This window comes from Pleurodeles waltl, chromosome 5 (assembly GCF_031143425.1).
Source record: "Pleurodeles waltl isolate 20211129_DDA chromosome 5, aPleWal1.hap1.20221129, whole genome shotgun sequence".
Taxonomy (NCBI): domain Eukaryota; kingdom Metazoa; phylum Chordata; class Amphibia; order Caudata; family Salamandridae; genus Pleurodeles; species Pleurodeles waltl.
Window position 1 is genome coordinate 849,891,466 of NC_090444.1, and position 23,580 is coordinate 849,915,045.

General features: G+C 44.1%; 1 protein-coding gene across 13 annotated transcripts in view; it reads right to left on the reverse strand.

The window, feature by feature from the left end:
• Positions 1 to 23,580, reverse strand: part of AFDN (afadin, adherens junction formation factor) — a 1,710,163-nt gene that overhangs the window by 1,166,008 nt on the left and 520,575 nt on the right. For all 13 annotated transcript variants that reach the window (XM_069234921.1, XM_069234923.1, XM_069234919.1 and 10 more), the window contains one exon: positions 224 to 281. In XM_069234921.1, coding sequence (XP_069091022.1) covers positions 224 to 281 — 58 coding nt within the window. The remainder of the gene's footprint in view (positions 1 to 223; positions 282 to 23,580) is intronic.

Consider the following 23,580-nt stretch of genomic DNA (forward strand, 5'->3'; position numbering starts at 1 on the left):
GTCACATTTAGCACAACATAAAATATCCACTCCTTTCATCAGGGACGAGTAGAAAAGTGGCAAGGGTTAGTTGGGAAGAGAATAGGAATCTTATATGGTATGCCAAAGGGTGTTCTCATGAACCATACCTACTAATACTTTCTTTACGGAGGGTATTTTAGTGGTTGATGGAAAGTGCCTGACATGTTCATAAAGTATGACTAGAGTAACCTGTTTTCCTTACCACAGAAACTGTTCCACTTTGAACATCGCCTTCCAGGTCAAATGTGGTCTCCTGGACTCTACAAATAAAAATAAAAGACTTTAAACGATCAGAAATAATATCGATAGTACCACATCACATGAAAAAGCAATTGGCAAGTACAGAGGTATTTATGTCTTCAAATTATTAGTTTTCATTTTTGCATATTTATACTGCTTATTTTAAGTGGATTGGCATATGGAAAAAGAAAAATCACACTTAGATTTACACATACAAATAACAAGTTATTTGGCATTTAAAGTACTGAACTATTTCTTCAGCTCCTTTCAGTCAAACACCACGAATCCGAAAAAGACTCATGCTAGTCCAAATGAAATACTGGCAAAGGCATTAGGCTTAGTTTTTTATTGTTACACCGCACTGTTGTGTAGATGTGTCAGGCATGGAGTGACACTGGGTACAATTTATTCACTACTGGCAGTAATTATGTGCTGTAATTTTAAGTAGTGAGTTGTGGCTGTACTTGAAGTGATAGGTTGTATTTGTGTTTGAATGTTAATTTTGCCATAGTAGTGTTTTGTGCTTCCGGGAACTCTTATTGTAGTGCTATGGTTGTGGAGCTGAAGTTGTAGGCTCTGAGTAACGTTGTGAAGTTGCAGTAGTGATGGATTAGTGCAATGGTGTTGCCGAGGTATGTGGGAGATGTGCTATGGTATAGGTGTAAACGAATCATGAAGTAGTTCTCAGGGTCATGTGTCGGGGACAGTATTGTTCTGGGGTGGGCTGGCAATTGTGAAGTGCTGGGAGTAGTGGTGTGTTGTTCCGATACTTCTTGGTTGTATACTGTGTTGGTCACTGTAACACACTGACGAGTGTTGCTCTGATGGCAAATGGTGCAGCACTAGAGCTTTATATATGGAGTGGTGTTGGAGTTGTGACAGAGCTGTTTCGGCATTAAATCTGTAGTGCCGAAAAGCAGATATTAAATTGTGGGATGTTGGAAAGTGTTTTCTAGTTGTGAGGATAGGATTCGGGAGAGGACCATTGAAGAGGAGTAAGTACTGCATTTGGAATTATGCTGAATTTATGGAACTGGACAAAAATGTGTGTTGAAATTGTGCAGTTGGAGTATTTTGATGTGTTGTAGTTGTGCAAGAACAGCTTGTGTGTTGGAAGCCGTGACAGATTTGTGGTGAAGAGGAGGTTAAGATAACGTTCTGAAGCTGGAGTTTGCAATTGTAGGCGCTTTGCAGGTCGAATTGAAGTGTGTTGTGATGGAACTCACTTGTGCAGCACGATGTGCGCGTTCAGCCCATCGCGCTGCACGAGAACAGTGTTCTTGTGCGAGAATGTTGGTGGAAGGCGGTTGAGAAGGACGAGGAGAGAGCTAGGAGACCTTCCGTCTCCTATACATGTGTGTCGTGTTTACCAGGAGTTATTTATCAATAAACCGTGGAGAACTCAATTCCGGTGTGATTCTTCTCTACAAATTTGGCGACGAGCTGACCGACACACATTTCCGGAACACCGTGTGCCACCGTGACCTTTACATGTACGCTGCGCAGGAGTTCAACATAATCAACCACAGTATCCAGACTTCACAAAAAGAACATAACTAGCATACGGAAGGTAAATGTTATCAATTTATTACCTCCGTTGCTTGCTGTCTGTTTCTCGCGCGTGACTCATTTTTTTTCAATCTGTTGAAGCTGCGCAAGCACAGAGACGCCTACCGTGCGGCAGTGCTTTATGGATTATATTGCCTAGCAACGCTCTAGCCTGCGTCCTGCGGCGTATTGTTATTTCAGACTTCTTGTAAAGTGCTACTTAATGAAACAAAACGACGAGGATGGCCTGATCATATACACTACCAAGTATATTTAGAAACAATTGTGGACAAGCATATTTCTAAATAATACAAGATTATGGCATCTGGAAATATATATAATTTGTCTCCCCCACAAGCATTCATTCCAGGGTCTGGAGAACCTTTATTAAAATGGGAAGAGTGGCAAGAATATTTTGTCAATTATATCTCCCCATTCGATGATGATGAAGAAGAGCTAACGCCAGAAAAGAAAAAGAAAATCTTGTTGCATTGCCTAGGTGCTGGTGGCTTAAGAGTGTACAACAAAATAAATAAAAAGGTTAGACTTGCAGGAGATGGAAATGTCTACACGAATGCATTAGATGATTTGGATAATTATTACAAACCAACTGTATGTGTTGCAGTAGACCGATACACATTTTTTAATAGGAAACAGGCCAAAGACGAACCTATAGAAGACTATGTCTCATCATTGAAGAAATTGGCTATCACTTGCCGGTTTGGAGCGTTACATGACGAACTGATAAGAGATCAAATAGTGATGAGAGCATCTAATGAACACATTCAGGAACAATTATGGGCGAAGGGAGAAAGACCTCTCCAGGAATGAATTGATATTGTGAAAAGAGCTGAGTTGACAGGAAGGTGTGCAAAAGCTGTTTTGAAGGATAGTAATGATAAAAACACGGGACAGATAGTAGCGAATGTGAGTGGTATTAAGTACCCAACTCACATTTTAACCAAGAAGAGGTACAGAGATCAAACTGCACCAGAAGAGAGAAGTAACCAATTCAATACTGCAAGGAAAAGATGCTATAGATGTGATAAGGCAAATCATTTGGTAAATGATAAAAGATGCCCAGCAAGGAATTTGAAGTGTGGGAAGTGTGGTGTGATAGGACACTTCCAGAAGGTTTGCCAGAAAAAATCAGGAGGAAAAATAAAACTGGTACACCAAGAAGAAGATGGTCAAACGAGCTCCTCAGATGACACTGATCTGAATATGTGTGTTTTAAGTGTAAATGATGAATGCATATTATATGGGGACACTAGTAGTAGAATAAAAAAAAAAAAGAAACCTATATGCGATGTGTGCGCATTGGGGGTATAAATATCTCGTTTGTGGCAGATTCAGGTTCACTGTATACCATTATTAATAAAAAAAAACGTGGGGAAAAAAATTGGAACATAAGGTGAAGGGTAAGTTGGAACGGCCAGATGTATCTCTCAAAACATTTACGGGTGAGCCAATTGAAATTTGGGCTACAAAATACTGAATTTTGAGTTTAAAGACAGGCTGAACAAAGGGAAATTATATGTTTCAGCTACTGGGCCATCGGTTCTGGGGTGGATTGATCAGGGCAAACTGGGCATAACCTTAGATCCTAATAGTGCAGAACCAGTTATGACAATACATTCTAAAGAAGCATGGGGTGAACGTGTTCAAAAAGAATTTCCCACAATTTTCACAAGTGGCATAGGGAAGCTAAAGGGTTTTTGCCATAAGATACAATTTAAGCAGGATGCCAAACCATGTATACATAAAGTAAGGAACATACCTGTTGCACTTAAAGAGGATGTAAAGAAGCAGTTAGAAGAGTTGTTAAGGGATGACATCATTGAGAGAGTGTAATCAGCAGAATGGGTGTCACCTTTGGTCGTAGTGAGGAAATCCAATGGAAAACTGAGATTGTGTGTTGACTTGCGCGACCTTAATAACAATATACTAATTGACCAGTTTCCATTACCCAGGATTAATGAAATGTTGGCACTCACGAAAGGTGTAAAGTGGTTTTCAACTATTGATCTTTCTGCTGCGTATCATCAAGTTTGCTTACACCCTGATGGCAGGAAATATACTTCATTTGTAACACCTTTTGAGTGTTATAGATACAAAAGAGTACCGTTTGGTTTGGCATCGGCAGCTGCGATGTTTCAAAGACTAATGTATGAATTTTTCAAAGGGATAGAAAATTTGTTGGTATTTCAAGATTATATATTAGTGATGGGAAAAGATAGAGCTTAACATGATAGAAAGATTTTACAAGTGTTGTGTATTTTAAAAGAGAAGGGCTTGACAGCAGAGTTAAGCAAGTGTAAATTTGCGCAGGAACACGCAACCTACTTAGGGCATGTTATCTCTAGAGAAGGAATTAAACCGAAAAGAGAGTTATTAGAGGCAATCAAGAATGCTCCTACTCCAAAAAACAAGGATGAAGTGAGGGCATTTTTAGGTTTGGTGGAATTTTATGCTAAGTTTGTGAAAAAAAATTCTTCTCACACTTATGAACTGAGACAACTACTTAAGGCGAAAAATAAATTTGAATGGTCCACCCGTCATCAGGAGAGCTTGGAATTTCTTAAAAACAAAGTGTGTGGTGCTCCTCCCCTACAGGGTTTTGATCCAGATTTATTAAGCATAATTACTACAGATGCTAGTTGTAGAGGGGTAGGTGCGGTACTTACACAGAAGGAGGAGAGTGGTAAGGAAGTGACCATTGCTTTTGCTTCCCGCTCTCTAACAGCTGCGGAAGAAAAGTACTCGGTTACAGAGTGAGAAGCACTGGCATGTGCATGGGGTCTAGAGCATTTTAGACAATACGTGTGGGGGAAAAGAGTTATATTGCGCAGTGACCACAAACCCTTAATTAAAGTCTTATCTACAAAGGGATTATATAATGCTTCCCCAAGATTGGCTCGTATATCAATAAGAATGTTTGATTTCAATTACCAAGTACAGTATGTGCCGGGGATAAAAAATGTGGTTGCTGATTTTTTATGTAGGTTACCTTTACCATCTAGTGTCCCAGAAGAAAACATTAGTGATGAATTTCTGGTAGCAAATATAACAGAAGAATTCCCAAGTATAACAAAAGAAGAGTGGTACAGTTCACAAAGCAATGATGAATTACAAAGCAAATTAAGTAACACGATTTTGGAAGGAAGGATGGCCTTGCAAAAGGAATATTGAGGTAGACTTATTGCCTTATTGGGAAGTAAGAAATGAATTATCAATGGAAGAGGGGTTGAATATGAGGAATGGGAGATTGATTCCACCTGAGACATTGCGGGAAAAGCTCCTAGAGGTGTGTCATGAAGGGCATTTAGGAATTTCTAAAACTAAACGGAGGATTAAAAGCTGGTATTGGTGGCCAGGGTGTGATTTGGACATTGAGAGGAAAGTCAGGAATTGTAGGGAATGTGAAAATTCTGACAAGACTCAAATTACTCTTAAACCTCCACTTCATCCATTGAAAAGCCCCGATATGCCATGGGAAAGACTAGGTGTGGATATTGTAGGGCCTATTCGGGAACATGAAGAACCAGTATATGCTATTGTTTTAATTGATCATTTCACTAAATGGCCAGAATTGGAAATCATACAGAATGCCAACACAAACAGCATAGTTACGTTTTTGGATAGAATTTTCATTAGAGAAGGTTTACCTAAATGTATCGTAAGTGACAATGGAGCACAATTCACAGCTGTGAAATGTAAGGACTATCTGAGGAGGAATGGTATCACACATAAGACCACATCAGAGTACCATCCAGCAGGGAATGGAGCTGTTGAACGTTTTAATCGAGTGGTCAAAGGTATTATTCAATTGGCAAATAATAATAACCTAATGTGGAAGAAGGAATTGTATAAAATGTTGTGGGAATACAGAATTACACCCCTGGAGAGTACAGGGTCAAGTCCATTTGAACTAATGAGGGGTAGAACAGCTGTGTCCAAGGACAATATTGGATGGATGCGGACGCCGAGGAGGAGTGATTGGTCACCTGATACTGTCATGGAGAAACTTATCAAATCACAAACTGTATGCAAGAAATACCATGACTTAAAGCATAAATGTAAACCAGTGCATCTGGAAATCGGTGATGTGGTGAAGGTAAAGAAATGCAGTTAATTGAGTAAAGATCAGAGTCGGTTTTCTCAACCTATGACAATACAGAACATTTTTTGTAACTCTGAAATGTTGAATGACGGAAAAGTTTGGCATTTGTCATCTTTATCCTTATGTAGGAAAAATTGTAAAGACGTGGGTAAATTGGAGATTATTGAACCCATGAATGCCAAGAGACCGAATTATGAATGGTTGAATGAGGAGAACGAGTCACAAGGAGAACTGTCAGATGTTTCAAGCAGAACCACTAGGATGGATACATCAGGAGGTGGAAGTGTGGATGTTTTCCGGGAAGAAAACCATGTGGATTCACAAGGAAGGGACATTAGTAACAAAGCAAGTAGGGTGGGGCGGTTTGTGGTTAGATCCCAGAAGTTTATGTATGTATGATTATATATGTGAATGAAGATGGCTGGCTGGCTTAAGACCTATGTTTCACATAGTGAAATAACAAGATTATAGATGAGTTAGGTGCACCAGTTAAAAAATTGGTAATGTATATTTTGTAGCATTTATGTTGTGTTTAAGATTTTAGGATTCAATAGAATATTATATTGTTATGGTTTAGTATGCTATCGGAAGGGGGATGTGTTGTGATGGAACTCACTAGTGCAGCACGATGTGCGCATTCAGTCCATCGAGCTGCACGAGAACAGTGTTCTTGTGTGAGAACGTTGGTGGGAGGCGGTTGAAAAGGACGAGGAGAGAGCTAGGAGACCTTCCGTCTCCTATACATGTGTTGTGTTTACCAGGAGTTATTCATCAATAAACCGTGGAGAACTCAATTCCGATGTGATTCTTCTCTACAAAGTGTTATGTAGGAATTCTGGAATTCAGTTATGAAGCTTTACTTTAGATACAGATCTGTGTTAGAGCGATATTGTGGTTGAGGGCTAAGCTTTTGTTTCCTACCCAAAGGGTTGGGACGTTACCGATTTCAAATGACTGGTGTGCTGAGAGATGGCAGAGGAAAAAACAAGCATTGGCAAAGCCAACAGTTGCACCTATGCGAGATCTATTTAGACATGTTGCACAGCAGTGCAAGCTAATGTACAACATGGCTGAAAGACAAGGAAAAAAAGTCCTATGGCACAGTCAGCATTGACTGTGTCATAGCGCCTTTTTAAGCCATGTTGCACAGCAGCCTTTGATGCACTATGTCTAAAAAAAAATTAAAAAAAGGGGGAAACTAGCCATATGAGGGAGGTGTGGAAGGGAGGGAAGGAACAGCAAAAACAGACAGAAGGAGAAGGGGATGCAGTGGGAAAGGAAGAAGCAACAACAGGAAGAGGAAGTAACATGAAGGAGGTGCAGGGGTGGGGCAGCAATAAGAGAGAGGAAAGAGTATGGGGAAAGCAAAACGAAGCGGGTGCATGGAGGGAGGTAGGAAGCAGCAACATAAGACAGCGGGAGTAGGGCCAAATAACATGAGGGAGAGGCAGAGGGGAGACAGACTGCAGACACGTGCTCTTCTAGAGTATATATCAAAAAGTTAAAAAATAAAAAGTACCTGCAGGGGCACGCGGCCAGTGGAAGTACACTAGTTGCAGACAGGAAGCTGCACTAGGGTCCATGCTCCACTGCAAGGATGCACAGATTTTGCTGATAGGACATGCAAGCACTTCGGGTGAAACCCAGTAAGATGAGAAAACTCCACCGGACCAAGAGAGAAAGGCAAGTATTGTTGGAGTAGTGTGGATTTTTTGCCCTAATATGTACTACAAATCTTCTTGTAATTGGAACCCATGGCACTCTACTGCAACACATTTCTACATTTTATAACAAACTGCAAAGTGGAAATAAGCTTGTCTCGTCTACAGAGCAATGTTTACCACCATCTGCCCAACATATTATCAACTGCTGATACAGTAAGGTTGAATCGTATTTAGCTTGGTTGGCAGAACAGGAGCTACAAGAGCCTGGGAGCAACTTTGAGATATATCAGCCTTTCACTGGCTGGCACACACAACATGACAGCATCTTTTTGTGTTTCATAATGCTAATAATGAAGTATTTAATAGACCAATGGATGTATTAAATAAAATGTGTCTATAGGCACTGCATGTAGGAGGCTGGACTGGCTTGTAGTGAGTACCAAGGGGTACTTGCACCTTGCACCAGGCCCAGTTATCCCTTATTAGTGTATAGGGTGTCTAGCAGCTTAGGCTGATAGATAATGGTAGCTTAGCAAAGCAGCTCAGGCTGAACTAGGAGACGTGTGAAGCTACTACAGTACCACTTAGTGTCATATGCACAATATCATAAGAAAACACAATACACAGTTATACTAAAAATAAAGGTACTTTATTTTTATGACAATATGCCAAAGTATCTTAGAGTGTACCCTCAGTGAGAGGATAGGAAATATACACAAGATATATATACACAATAGCAAAAATATGCAGTATAGTCTTAGAAAACAGTGCAAACAATGTATAGTTACAATAGGATGCAATGGGGAAACATAGGGATAGGGGCAACACAAACCATATACTCCAGAAGTGGAATGCGAACCACGAATGGACCCCAAACCTATGTGACCTTGTAGAGGGTCGCTGGGACTATTAGAAAATAGTGAGAGTTAGAAAAATAACCCTCCCCAAGACCCTGAAAAGTGAGTGCAAAGTGCACCAAAGTTCCCCTAAGGACAAAATAGTCGTGTTAGAGGGAGAATGCAAGGAAAACACAAATCAGCAATGCAACAACGATGGATTCCTGTCTGAAGGTACCTGTGGAACAAGGGGACCAAGTCCAAAAGTCACAAGCAGCTCGGAGATGGGCAGATGCCCAAGAAATGCCAGCGGTTGGTGCAAAGAAGCTCTTACTAGGCTGAAGAACTGTGAATACTGCAGGAACGACAAGGGCTAGAGACTTCCCCTTTGGAGGATGGATCCCCCACGCCTTGGAGAGTCGTGCAGAAGTGTTTTCCCGCCGGATGGACGCCAACAAGCCTTGCTACACGCAAATCGTGCGTTTGGCGTTTTTGGACGCTGCTGGGGCCCAGGAGGGACCAGGAGGTCGCAAATTGGACCTGCAGAGAGAGGGGACGTCGAGCAAGACAAAGAGCCCTCACTGAAGCAGGTAGCACCCGGAGAAGTGCCAGAAATAGGCACTACGAGGATGCGTGAAACGGTGCTCGCCGAAGTTGCACAAAGGAGTCCCACGTCGCCGGAGACCAACTTAGAAAGTCGTGCAATGCAGGTTAGAGTGCCGTGGACCCAGGCTTGGCTGTGCACACAGGATTTCCGCCGGAAGTGCACAGGGGCCGGAGAAGCTTGCAAAGTCGCGGTTCCCAGCAATGCAGCCCAGCGAGGTGAGGCAAGGACTTACCTCCACCAAACTTGGGCTGAAGAGTCACTGGACTGTGGGGGTCACTTGGACGGTGTCGCTGGATTCGAGGGACCTCGCTCGTCGTGCTGAGAGGAGACCCAAGGGACCGGAGATGCAGCTTTTTGGTGCCTGCGGTTGCAGGGGGAAGATTCCGTCGACCCACGGGAGATTTCTTCGGAGCTTCTGGTGCAGAGAGGAGGCAGACTACCCCCACAGCATGCACAAGCAGGAAAACAGTCGAGAAGGCGGCAGGATCAGCGTTACAGAGTTGCAGTAGTCGTCTTTGCTACTATGTTGCAGGTTTGCAGGCTTCCAGCGCGGTCAGCGGTCGATTCCTTATCAGAAGGTGAAGAGGGAGATGCAGAGGAACTCGGCTGAGCTCATGCATTCGTTATCTGAAGTTTCCCCAGAGACAGAGACCCTAAATAGCCAGAAAAGAGGGTTTGGCTACCTAGGAGAGAGGAAATTAAAATGTCACTTACCCAGTGTACATCTGTTCGTGGCATCAGTCGCAGTAGATTCGCATGTTCTGCAATAGCTCGCCATCTGGTGTTGGGCCGGAGTGTTACAAGTTGTTTTTCTTCGAAGAAGTCTTTCGAGTCACGGGACCGAGTGACTCCTCCTTTTGTCTCCATTGCGCATGGGCGTCGACTCCATCCTCGATTGTTTTTCCCCGCAGAGGGTGAGGTAGGAGTTGAATTGTAGTAATAGTGCCCATGCAATGGAGTGACTAAGTATGCACTTATTTAAGGTTGAGATGATACATATATATATAATTGAAGGTAACTTCCAAACTGCTACAGGCTCCCGGGGAGGCGGGTGGGCACATGCGAATCTACTGCGACTGATGCCACGAACAGATGTACACTGGGTAAGTGACATTTTCAGTTCGATGGCATCTGTCGCTGTAGATACGCATGTTCTGCAATAGACTAGTAAGCAGTTATTTCCCCAAAAGCGGTGGATCAGCCTGTAGGAGTGGAAGTAGTCTGAAATAATGTCCTTAATACAGCTTGACCTACTGTGGCTTGTTGTGCGGATAACACGTCTACACAGTAGTGCTTGGTGAATGTGTGAGGCGTAGACCATGTGGCTGCCTTACATATTTCTTGCATTGGGATGTTTCCTAGAAAGGCCATGGTAGCACCTTTCTTTCTGGTTGAGTGTGCCCTTGGTGTAATGGGCAGCTGTCGTTTAGCTTTAAGGTAGCAGATTTGGATGCATTTAACTATCCATCTGGCTATACCTTGTTTAGAAATTGGGTTTCCTGCATGAGGTTTTTGAAATGCAATAAAGAGTTGTTTAGTCTTTCTGATGTTCTTTGTTCTGTCAATGTAATACATTAATGCTCTTTTGACATCTAATGTATGTAGTGCCCTTTCAGCTACGGTATCTGGCTGTGGAAAGAACACCGGAAGTTCCACTGTTTGATTTAGATGGAAGGGTGAAATAACCTTTGGCAAAAATTTAGGATTGGTCCTTAGGACGACTTTATTTTTGTGTAGTTGTATAAAAGGTTCCTGTATAGTAAACGCCTGAATCTCGCTTACTCTTCTCAGGGAAGTAATGGCGATGAGAAATGCCACCTTCCAGGTTAGGAACTGTATGTCGCAGGAGTGCATGGGTTCAAAAGGTGGACCCATAAGTCTAGTTAGGACAACATTTAGGTTCCATGAAGGAACAGGTAGTGTTCTTGGTGGTATAATTCTCCTAAGGCCCTCCATGAATGCTTTAATGACTGGTATTTTATATAGGGAAGTTGGATAGGTAGTCTGCAGGTATGCAGATATTGCTGCAAGGTGAATCTTAATGGAAGAGAAAGCTAGGTTAGATTTTTGTAAGTGAAGCAAGTAACCCACTACATGTTCTGGAGTTGTGTGTAATGGTTGTATTTGATTAATATGGCAGTAGCAAACAAACCTCTTCCATTTACTTGCATAGCAGTGCCTGGTGGATGGCCTTCTTGCTTGTTTTATGACTTCCATACATTCTTGGGTAAGTTGTAAGTGCCCGAATTCTAGGATTTCAGGAGCCAGATTGCTAGATTCAGCGATGCTGGATCTGGGTGTCTGATCTTTTGGTTGTGCTGTGTCAACAGATCTGGCCTGTTGGGCAATTTGATGCAGGGTACCACTGATAGGTCTAGCAGCGTTGTGTACCAGGGTTGCCTTGCCCAAGTTGGTGCTATCAATATGAGTTTGAGTTTGCTTTGAGTGAGTTTGTTTACCAGGTAAGGAAGGAGAGGGAGAGGAGGAAAAGCGTAAGCAAATATCCCTGACCAGTTCATCCATAGGGCATTGCCTTGGGATTGTTTGTGTGGGTATCTGGATGCGAAGTTTTGGCATTTTGCGTTCTCCCTTGTCGCAAACAAGTCTATCTGAGGTGTTCCCCAGAGTTTGAAATAAGTGTTCAGTATTTGGGGGTGAATTTCCCATTCGTGGACCTGTTGGTGATCTCGAGAGAGATTGTCTGCGAGTTGATTTTGTATCCCTGGTATAAACTGTGCAATTAGGCGAATTTGGTTGTGAATTGCCCAATGCCAAATTTTTTGTGCTAACATGCTTAACTGCGTGGAGTGCGTCCCTCCCTGCTTGTTTAGATAATACATTGTTGTCATGTTGTCTGTTTTGACGAGAATGTATTTGTGAACTATTATTGGTTGGAAAGCTTTTAGTGCTTGAAAAACTGCAAGAAGTTCTAGGTGATTGATATGCAGTTTTGTTTGATGTACGTTCCATTGTCCTTGTATGCTGTGTTGATCGAGGTGTGCTCCCCACCCTGTCATGGAAGCATCTGTTGTTATTACGTATTGTGGCACTGGGTCTTGGAAAGGCCGCCCCTTGTTTAAATTTATGTTGTTCCACCACAGAAGCGAGAGGTAAGTTTGGCGGTCTATTAACACCAGATCTAGAAGGTGACCCTGTGCTTGAGACCACTGTGATGCTAGGCATTGTTGTAAGGGCCTCATGTGCAGTCTTGCGTTTGGGACAATGGCTATGCATGATGACATCATGCCTAGGAGTTGTAATACCATCTTTGCTTGTATCTTTTGTGTTGGATACATGCGTTGTATGATGGTGTTGAAATTTTGAATTCTTTGTGGACTTGGAGTGGCTACTCCTTTTGATGTGTCTATTATGGCTCCCAGGTATTGTTGTACCTTGCGTGGCCGAATCTTGGATTTTGTGAAATTGACGGTGAACCCTAGTTTGAAGAGGGTTTGTATGATATGATTTGTGTGATTTGAGCACTCTATTAACGAATGGGCCTTGATTAGCCAGTCGTCTAGATATGGGAACACATGTATTTGCTGCCTTCTGATGTGTGCAGCGACTACCGCTAGACATTTGGTAAAGACTCTTGGTGCGGTTGTTAATCCGAAAGGCAGTACCTTGAATTGGTAATGTATTCCTTTGAATACAAACCTTAGGTATTTCCTGTGCGATGGGTGAATTGGTATATGGAAATAAGCATCCTTGAGGTCTAAAGTTGCCATGTAGTCGTGCAGCTTTAGCAATGGCAATACTTCTTGTAGTGTGACCATGTGGAAGTGGTCTGATTTGATGAAAGTGTTGACTACTCTGAGGTCTAGGATTGGTCTCAGTGTTTTGTCCTTCTTTGGTATCAGAAAGTACAGTGAGTAAACTCCTGTGTTTATTTGTGTGTTTGGCACTAATTCGATTGCATTCTTTTGCAATAGTGCCTGCACTTCTATCTCTAGGAGATTGGAATGGTGTGTTGTTAAATTTTGTGCTTTTGGTGGTATGTTTGGAGGGAACTGTAGAAATTCTATGCAGTAACCATGTTGGATAATTGCTAGAACCCAAGTGTCTGTAGTGATTTTCTCCCATGCTCTGTAATAATGACCTATTCGTCCCCCCACTGGTGTTGTGTGGAGGGGGTGAGTGACATGTGAGTCACTGTTTAGTAGTAGGGGTTTTGGGGCTTTGGAATCTTCCTCTATTTCTAGGGAATTGCCCTCCTCTATATTGTCCCCGAAAACCTCCTCTATACTGTCCTTGGTAACTGGACGGTGTGGCTTGTGAGGTGCTGGCTTGTGTGCTTTGACCCCGAAACCCCCCTCGAAAGGGCGTTTTACGGAATGAGCTGTAATTCCCTCTGCTCTGCGGGGAGTAGAGTGCGCCCATGGCTTTGGCAGTGTCCGTATCTTTTTTGAGTTTCTCAATCGCTGTGTCCACTTCTGGACCGAACAGTTCTTTTTCATTAAAAGGCATATTGAGAACTGCTTGTTGAATCTCTGGTTTAAATCCAGACGTTCGGAGCCATGCATGCCTTCTGATAGTTACAGACGTATTAATTGTCCGTGCAGCTGTATCTGCAGCGTCCATGGAGGAGCGGATCTGGTTGTTGGAGATGGCCTGTCCCTCCTCAACCACTTGTTTTGCCCTATTTTGGAAGTCTTTGGGCAGATGTTGAATGAGATGTTGCATCTCGTCCCAGTGGGCTCTGTCATAGCGCGCAAGTAGTGCCTGGGAGTTCGCGATGCGCCACTGGTTTGCAGCTTGTGCTGCGACTCTTTTACCAGCTGCATCAAACTTGCGGCTTTCTTTATCTGGGGGTGGTGCATCTCCAGATGTGTGAGAGTTGGCCCTTTTCCTAGCTGCTCCTACAACAACAGAGTCTGGTGGCAGCTGTGTTGTGATGAAAGCCGGGTCTGTAGGAGGCGGCTTATACTTTTTTTCCACCCTTGGTGTGATTGCCCTACTTTTGACCGGGTCCTTAAATATGTCTTTTGCGTGCCGGAGCATACCAGGGAGCATAGGCAGGCTTTGGTAGGAGCTGTGGGTGGAGGAGAGTGTGTTGAACAAGAAATCATCCTCGACCTGTTCTGAGTGGAGGCTTACGTTGTGAAATTGTGCTGCTCTAGCCACCACCTGAGAGTACGCGGTGCTGTCTTCTGGTGGAGATGGTTTTGTAGGGTATGCCTCTGGGCTGTTATCTGACACTGGGGCGTCGTATAGGTCCCATGCGTCCTGGTCTTGGTCACCCTGGCTCATGGTGGTGTGAGCTGGGGAGTGTGATGGCGTTTGTGCTGGTGAAACGTTAATCACGGGCGGAGGAGAGGGTGGTGGTGTAACTCTTTTCACCACTTTTGGTTGTGGTGTTTGTTCCGTCTGGAACTCCAACCTTCTCTTTCTCCTAATGGGGGGAAGGGTGCTTATTTTCCCTGTCCCCTGCTGAATGAAGATACGCTTTTGCGTATGGTCCGCATCAGTTGCTTGTAGCTCTTCCTCAAACCTATGCTTCTGCATTTGGGAGGTTAGCGAGTGCTCTTCTGTATAAGAGCCTGAAGCTGGGTCGCTTGCAGTTTGTTTCGGCGTCGAAACTGTGTCTGCGTGTTTTTTCGGCTCCGAGGTGACTTTTTTCCTTTTCGGGGCCGAAACCTCTCGGCGTCGATCTGTTTCGGTGCCGCTGTCTCGGCGTCGAGCCGTGTCCACACCGGCATCTCGGTGTCGAGGCTTGTCTCCAGCACTTTCTCGGTCCCGAGAAGGCTGCGTGCCGGTGTCTCGACCGGAGTCGGACGATCTCGGCACTGTTTGGGCCTTTTTCGGTGCTGACGGTCGGTCACCGATTTTATGGGTTGAGCCATGGCCTGGTGGCAGTGGCGTCCCCTGGGCCTTGTAAATGTTTCTTTGTGTGGTTTTCGACGTCTTACTCACGGTTTGTGTATCGTCGAATCCGTCTGAGTCTTGGATCGAGAAGGTACCTTCCTCTTCCTGTTCCTCGAACTCCCGTCGGGCTGTCGGTGCGGACGCCATTTGAAGTCTTCTGGCTCGACGGTCTCGGAGTGTTTTTCGGGACCGGAACGCACGACAGGCCTCGCAGGTGTCTTCGCTGTGCTCAGGTGACAGGCACAGGTTGCAGACCAAGTGTTGGTCTGTGTAGGGGTATTTATTGTGGCATTTGGGGCAGAAACGGAACGGGGTCCGTTCCATCGGCGTTCTTCAGCACGTGGTCGGGCCGACCAGGCCCCGACGGAGGATCGAAAAATTACCCCGAAGGGCACCGGAGCTCTTCGATCTTCGATGCGGTGTTGAATGTAAGTATGCCGATCCCGAACGCAACAATACCGACGAAAATCTTCCGAAATTAACTATTTTTTCTGTTCCGAAACTCGGAGCGACAGGAACACGTCCGAACCCGATGGCGGAAAAAAAACAATCGAGGATGGAGTCGACGCCCATGCGCAATGGAGACAAAAGGAGGAGTCACTCGGTCCCGTGACTCGAAAGACTTCTTCGAAGAAAAACAACTTGTAACACTCCGGCCCAACACCAGATGGCGAGCTATTGCAGAACATGCGTATCTACAGCGACAGATGCCATCGAACGGCTACTAACACCTGAAGGAGCCTATCACAAGGAGTCTCTGACGTCACCTGGTGGCACTGGCCACTCAGAGCAGTCCAGTGTGCCAGCAGCACCTCTGTTTCCAAGATGGCAGAGGTCTGGAGCACACTGGAGGAGCTCTGGACACCTCCCAGGGGAGGTGCAGGTCAGGGGAGTGGTCACTCCCCTTTCCTTTGTCCAGTTTCGCGCCAGAGCAGGGGCTAAGGGGTCCCTGAACCGGTGTAGACTGGCTTATGCAGAATTGGGCACCTCTGTGCCCAACAAAGCATTTCCAGAGGCTGGGGGAGGCTACTCCTCCCCTGCCTTCACACCATTTTCCAAAGGGAGAGGGTGTCACACCCTCTCTCAGAGGAAGTTCTTTGTTCTGCCATCCTGGGCCAGGCCTGGCTGGACCCCAGGAGGGCAGATGCCTGTCTGAGGGGTTGGCAGCAGCAGCAGCTGCAGAGAAACCCCAGGAAGGGCAGTCTGGCAGTACCAGGGTCTGTGCTACAGACCACTGGGATCATGGAATTGTACCAACAATGCCAGGATGGCATAGAGGGGGCAATTCCATGATCATAGACATGTTACATGGCCATATTCGGAGTTACCATGGTGAAGCTACATATAGGTAGTGACTTATATGTAGTGCACGCGTGTAATGGTGTCCCCGCACTCACAAAGTTCAGTGAATTGGCTCTGAACAATGTGGGGGCACCTTGGCTAGTGCCAGGGTGCCCTCACACTAAGTAACTTTGCACCTAACCTTTACCAGGTAAAGGTTAGACATATAGGTGACTTATAAGTTACTTAAGTGCAGTGTAAAATGGCTGTGAAATAACGTGGACGTTATTTCACTCAGGCTGCAGTGGCAGGCCTGTGTAAGAATTGTCAGAGCTCCCTATGGGTGGCAAAAGAAATGCTGCAGCCCATAGGGATCTCCTGGAACCCCAATACCCTGGGTACCTCAGTACCATATACTAGGGGATTATAAGGGTGTTCCAGTAAGCCAATGTAAATTGGTAAAAATGGTCACTAGCCTGTCAGTGACAATTTGGAAAGAAATGAGAGAGCATAACCACTGAGGTTCTGATTAGCAGAGCCTCAGTGAGACAGTTAGTCACTACACAGGTAACACATACAGGCACACTTATGAGCACTGGGGCCCTGGGTTACCAGGGTCCCAGTGACACATACAACTAAAACAACATATATACAGTGAAAAATGGGGGTAACATGCCAGGCAAGATGGTACTTTCCTACACTGCAAAGGCAACACACTGAAACCATCAATTTTAACAAACATACAGAATAATGTTTTTATAAATAAAGACCAGTAACCCATGCTGTCTCTTTGGACTCTATCAAACAATAAAAGCCCAAAGCATTTTCCCATATGTATAATTCTCTTACTTATCGACATTGGTCTTATTGGCAGCCTTTTAAGTTTTAAAAGCAGTGGATATGTCAGAGGTAAATGTACAGCACTGTGTATTACTCCTCCCTCAATACACCCACAAAGCTGAAAGTTGGGTATGACACGCTGGGCCAGTCCCTTTAAACTAAACACAATTGATGCCCCAGTCTGCATTTGAGAAGTTCAAATTTAATCACAAGATAATATATGTCTAGGTATTTCAACAATTCTGCAGTTTCATAAAGACAAACTGTACTTTTGGTTTACTCTTATTTCTAGCCGTTTAGGTTACTTGGGTTTTGTCTGGCTCTTTTATCCTTTGAGAGTCTATCTTAATGTAGTGACCCCAACTGTTGTGTGGTTCGGGTATCCTCAGCAGTGAATGGTGTCATCCGGATGCCATTCCTATCTCAGGAACATAGCGGAGGAATTCTTAAGCGGTTTCCAGTCCTTCCTCTGGGATCAGGTAAGTGAGAAGTCTTGAAGAGGGTCTGGGAGCAAAAAACACTTCTTACAACCCACCTTAGCCAAGCCCACCTACTAATCCCAACTCCATGGTTAGTGGGGAGGGAGATTAGTGGGAGGGAATGCCCATCATTTCAATATTCCCTCCTGTTATCCTTTCCAAATCCGAAATCCAAAGACAACAATTAGGATATAGGGTTAAGAATGAGAGCTATTAGAAGTGTAGCTAGTCCCTCCCACTGCAATCCCTAATTCCTTAATAGAATCTTTGATGGTGGGTGGGAGTGTATAATAGGAATTAGAGCGTTCAGGACAGCCTCTCTAACCCTTATTGACACTATCCCATCTCTGTCAAATGACTGGCAAAAACAGGTTAAGTCACAGGATAGAAACCTCCCCTTGAAACATCCACTTTTGGGCACTGTTTTCACAAATTACTTCACCAATGGTTTCATTAAGTGCTTTTCGTAATGGTATAACTCTTCAACAAACCAATTCTGCTCAATTAATTTCGGCCTCAATGCTGTTCATCTGGAGCCAAAGATATCAACAAAAATATAATGAAATGTTTCGGGTCACGAAGGCAAAATAGAAACAAGGTATTCAAATATATTTATATCATCATGGTTAAAAATAAAATGCTAACTAAAACCAAATTAATATAATAACAAAAATTCTGTTCAATTTCTTATGACCACAGAGTTTAGTCACAGGGCAAGATATGCCAATATCAGAAATTGAATTATCATGGCAACCATTAGTCAGGTCTTCAAGGGCTCATACTTCAATCTTTTAAGTAATGCCATTTCTAGTGAACATAACTTTTACGTTGATTATAGTTTGCTAATTAATAGCAGAGAAAACATCAATGAACTAAGAGTGTCATTCAAGTGGGTGGGGGTAGCGGAATTCAACCTCTCCACCCAACATACCTCTCACTGTAACAAAATATTTTTGAATCGCTCCCCTTTCCATATTAAATTATTTCCACTATCTGGTATCTCATCTGATGGATATTATGCCTTTTTCTCCAAGTAGTGACGAGCAGTCCTTTTACTCCTATTCCCAGTGAGTACACTACTTAACTATTAGCTCAATATGATTTTATCTTTCTCCAAAGTCTTTCCAATATAGAGTGGCTTACAAGGAAATATGACAAAATCTTCACAGTGATATCATGTTCTACATAAGTTGATATTGTTTCCAGAATGTGGGTGTCAAATTGTGTTGTATTTAGAAACATTACTATAATGAACACAACTTACGCATATATATATGACCTTCATTTCTAACAATCCATGCTTGCTGAATATTCAATTTCTTGACAGTATACAGAGAAATAATCAAAGGCTTTTTGTTGGCTGTTTGGGTGTAAGCAAAAAGGTTTATTTTCCGAATATATGATTAAGTACTTTAAATCCTCACCTCGTCTAACAAAGACAACGTTTATTATTATTCTAGATAGTAGTCAGGATGGCTGACTGACTGGTAGCATTTCCATCTGGCTCTAAATCTGCACTTCAAAACGCCCCAGGGGACAGATTTGACTGGCCTCCTCGGCACATCGCATCAGATTGAGACTGGTAGTACAATGGGAGGCATTCGTATTAGTTTGATAGGCTTAAGCAAATCCTGCCCTGCCTCCTGGAAAAGGTAAACCATTGCAAGGGACAACAAACTGGGGTCCACCTATCGTTAGCTCACTCCCATCAGTGCCATAGGTGTAATTTTAAAGCTAGCGAATTACCGCTCAGAGCTACCTTGGCCCTATGTACTTCAAATAGTTGTATTAATTCAGTCAAACTATTTTCAAGTCTCGGACACCACGTGGGAGCTTCATCTCCTTCTAGGATGTTCACATATGGATCCCAGGTAAAGGTGGACCAGAGGGCCATTCTTGTCTGGGGGAAAAAATAAAATAAATCAACACAGCTGACAAGATCACCTTATATCGTCAGAGATTTCTCAGGAGGAGTTTCACTTACTTGGATTTTTCTCCCTGAAATTAAGAAACCATTACCTTGTGGTTTCATGTAGGGATTATGCCAACGCCCTTTTTCTCGGCACTTGGGATATCTTCCTCGCAATCTCCAATGCACAAAAAATATTGGTGCATGACTTCTCTTCCGTGTTCAGAGAAAGAAAAACATCAGCCGACTTCTTTGCGTCATTCACTAGACATTTGTAACAAGAACAATGTAATTTCCGATCCTCTGCATTGGCCACCGCACACTTCATGGAATAGGCCATTCCCTCTTCATAGACAACTGCAGACAGAACTGTCTAGTCGCAGACTCTACCTCAAGATCCAACTCTGAATTGAAATCCCAACACAGAACAACTCATGAGTTGAAGACAAAATTTCCACCCAGCCAAGTTACGTATCTTTGGTAAACCTTATCTGGAAGAGACTATCTAGCCACAGATTCATTACCTTAGAATATTCCCAGGCGTCAGACTGGATCCCAAATTATTTTGAGCAGTACTTTACTTGCCAGTAGGTGTCCTCTTCGGTGCCCATACAGGTGACATGAGTTTCTTTGAGACATTTCTGCACCAGAAGTACGGAGAGAGAGAGAGAGCTGATGAACCAGTGTGAAGACACTAAGGACTGAAAGGAGCCTTCTAAATAAAAAGAATCCATTTACAGGAGTGGGGCAAATGGGAGGATTAGTAAGGAATCTGTAGCTAGATACTCTCAACCAAATATGCCATTACCAAAGGTAATTGACTTGTTAATCTGATAGAGAATTCTAGATGCAGATTCTATAAATTAGAATAGATACCAAAGCAATACCTCCCCAGATGCTGGTCTAAAAGTAAATTAAATCAAGAAGCCCTGGAGGACCCAACAGGCAAAGTTCCCACCCAAGCAGCAGTGTTCTGTAAACATATGCAAAGATACCCACCCAGCAGCCTGACACATCCAGAACAGGGACTACAGGGGCTAACAGTGGTCGCAGCCTTGGCTCTGAGGAATGAGCCTCCAAAACTTCTGCTGTATTTCTTGCCCAATAAGTAGCAGATCTTAATGCAGAGCTCAATCATTCTGGCCATGGTCAGCTTCTGCCCAGCTTTTCTTTTCTTTGTTCAGGCAAAGCCAACAAAGAGTGGATCATCCATTCTTTTTAGGTCCAGTTGATGGAGTCTCTTCCTCCTCACTGGAAGGATGATGCAGAATAAGGAAGGCTGGCAACGTGATGTTTTGGCCGATGTAGAAAGGCGTCACCACCTTTGATAGGATGGAGGCATGCATACAGAGAACCAGTTTATCTGGGAAAAAGATGATGTTATGGAGGGTACACAAAGTGCCTTAATTTCACAAACCCTTCTGCCGATGCAAAGGCCACAAAGAAGACAGTTTTGATGGTCAAGAGGCTTAACGGCCAACTGTGCATGGCCTTGAAGAGCGAGCACATCAAAAACATCAGAACCATGTTAAAGTCTCATTAAGGCATAATGAAGGGCATCAGAAGAAACACATGTTGGAGTCCTTTTACAAAATGGGCCACTACTGGTGACTTGAACAAGCAGGGTTGATCCGACAAACGTAAAAAATTTTTTTAAAAAAAGCTGAACTAGTTGAAAGGTACACTATAACTGTGCCCAAAGCAAAGCTCTGCCTAAAAACAGAACAAACAAGACCTCAGACAAAGGTGTAGAGACGGGATCAACATTTTCAACAGATCACCAAGTCTCAAACTTGTCCCAAGGTTATTCATATATGGTCTTAGCAGAGGGACGCCTGGCTGCCACACTGACATAACATACTTCTGAAGGAAGGTCAAAGACTGTCAGCTGCCGCCGCTCAATGGCCATGCATGAAGACAGAGCGTGCACAGGTTCGGCTACAGAACCTAGCCCTGTGGGTGTAACAGCAGACCCTCCTGATGAGGCAGCCTCGCCAGATGACCAATGCTCATGCTCAGGAGTTCAGAATACCACACTCTCTGTGTCCAATCCAGAGCCACAAGGATGACTTGGGCCTGACTATTCTTGATCTTCTTGAGAACTCTGGGTGGTATTGAAGGAAAGGTGTACAAGAGACCTAAACTCGAAATGAAATGAGTCTCCAAGCAAGAGCCACCATGGAAACTCAAGCGTGCAGAAGTGCTAACATTGGTTGTCTTGCCAGTGGTGAATGGATCTAACCAAGGTTCTACCAAGTCACAGAATAGACCTGCCACCAACTCTGGATGGAGATGCCATTTATGACCCGCAAGGCATCAATGGCTGAGCTTGTCTGCTCTGTCATTCAGCCGGCCTGCGACATGGTGTACAACCAGGAAAATGTCCAGGCATGCCAGCTATATCGAGCGGCTCTTCTTGACAAAGGGTGCGCCACCCCACCCCACCCCGTTTGTTGCAGTACCACAAGGTGGTGTTCTTGTCTGTGAATACCTGGACTGCCCTCTCCCCGATGGAAGGCTTTGAATGCCAGGTGGATCGCTCTCAACTCAAAACGATGAATGCAGAGATGAGATTCTGCTGGAGACCAGATCCCAAAGATCTCCACCCTGAACCATAAGGGATGCATCTGTTATATGTGTGTGCTCCAGGTGGGGAAAGAAAAGGGGTCTGCGCTGACCCAATCATTGTTTGTCAGCCACCACTGCAGATCTTTGCAGTTCCCTTCAATATCTGAACCAGGTCAGAGAGATTCCCCTGATGCTGTGCCTATTGTGACTTCAGAGGGCATGTGTTACCATCCGGATGAAGGAGGCCACAAGACCCAGCACCCTCAGAGTCAGTCGCACCAAATTGCCTGAGAGGGATTAAGTTGTGCATTCAGAAAGTTGATAGCTGACCCTAGCGAATGCAGGAGGTCCACCGTAATCTGGAGCAGGAGGTCTGCTGTAGTCTGGAAGTAGGTGATGACTGCCTGGAGCAAGCCCACTTTCAACAGCCAAGTAGGGGAAGACTGAAATGCCCAACCTTTGAAGAATAGCTGCAACCACCGCCATCAACTTGGTGAACACCCGAAGAGTTCTGGTAAGGCCAAAGAGGAGCACAGCAAACTTAAAGTGCTTTTTGCCCGCCATAAATCACAATGTCTATAGGTTGGCAGGACTTGAACAAACGTGAGCATTCAGAATTTTTACTTTTTCAGGTAGAAGTTGAGAAGGCGCAAGCCTAGTGTAGGGCGGAGGTCTGCATCCTTTTTCAGCACCATTAAGCAGCAAGAATAGCAACCGTGATCTACTTTTGATGCAAACACCTTCTAAATGGATACTTTGTCCAAAACAGCCTGGATTTCCTGATGCAGCAGGGCGAGGTGGTCCTCCATCAGCTGTTCCGTGGATGATGGCATTTATGGTGGGGTGTCTGTAAATGGGAGGGAGTAATCCCCACTAGACAGTTTGAAGCATCCAATTGTCTGAGGCTATGAACTGCCGTAGGGGCAGGTGGTGTCTGATTCTGCACCTGAATGGTGCTTGGGATGGTGAGAAGGCAAATTAGATGACTTCTGAGGGTGTTGCTGCTGAGGGGAGGGTCGGTTTGACATGGAATGGGCAGAAAGCTGGCCTTGGGTCAAAGGGGCTTTAGTGAACCATGTCAGTGTCTATGAAAGGGCTGGAGACCCTTTGGTCATGGAGGGTGGGTAAAAAGGAGCGAGGTTTGTAGTGAATCCTAGTTTTTTTAGATTGGGATACAGGGGTTAGCTTAGCCTGTGGCTTGCAGACTCATGGCCCAGTCACCCAGTGACTTGTACCCTATTTAGCTTGCTCTGTTTTAGCGCATTTATTTAATTAAATCTTTTAAAATGGCTGCCTTGTTTTGAGTTGGCCCATGTTTTAGTTTGCGTTATCAGTGTCTAAGCACTAAGGGGTCAAGATCAAGTGACAAAGATAAACAAATTGTAAGTATTCACTTTAGGTACTTTCCCTCTTCATGCTTTTGAGGGAATTGTTTATATTAATTACCGTCCCAAGCACGCCTTGTTACCTACGTCAGGGGGCCAAGTAGATCTGTATAAATACTCCTCACTTTAACAGATAGTCAGAGGGATTCTGACCAGATGCCATCGCTGCTACCGATGCTGCACATCGACTTGACGCTGACCCAATCTTCATATC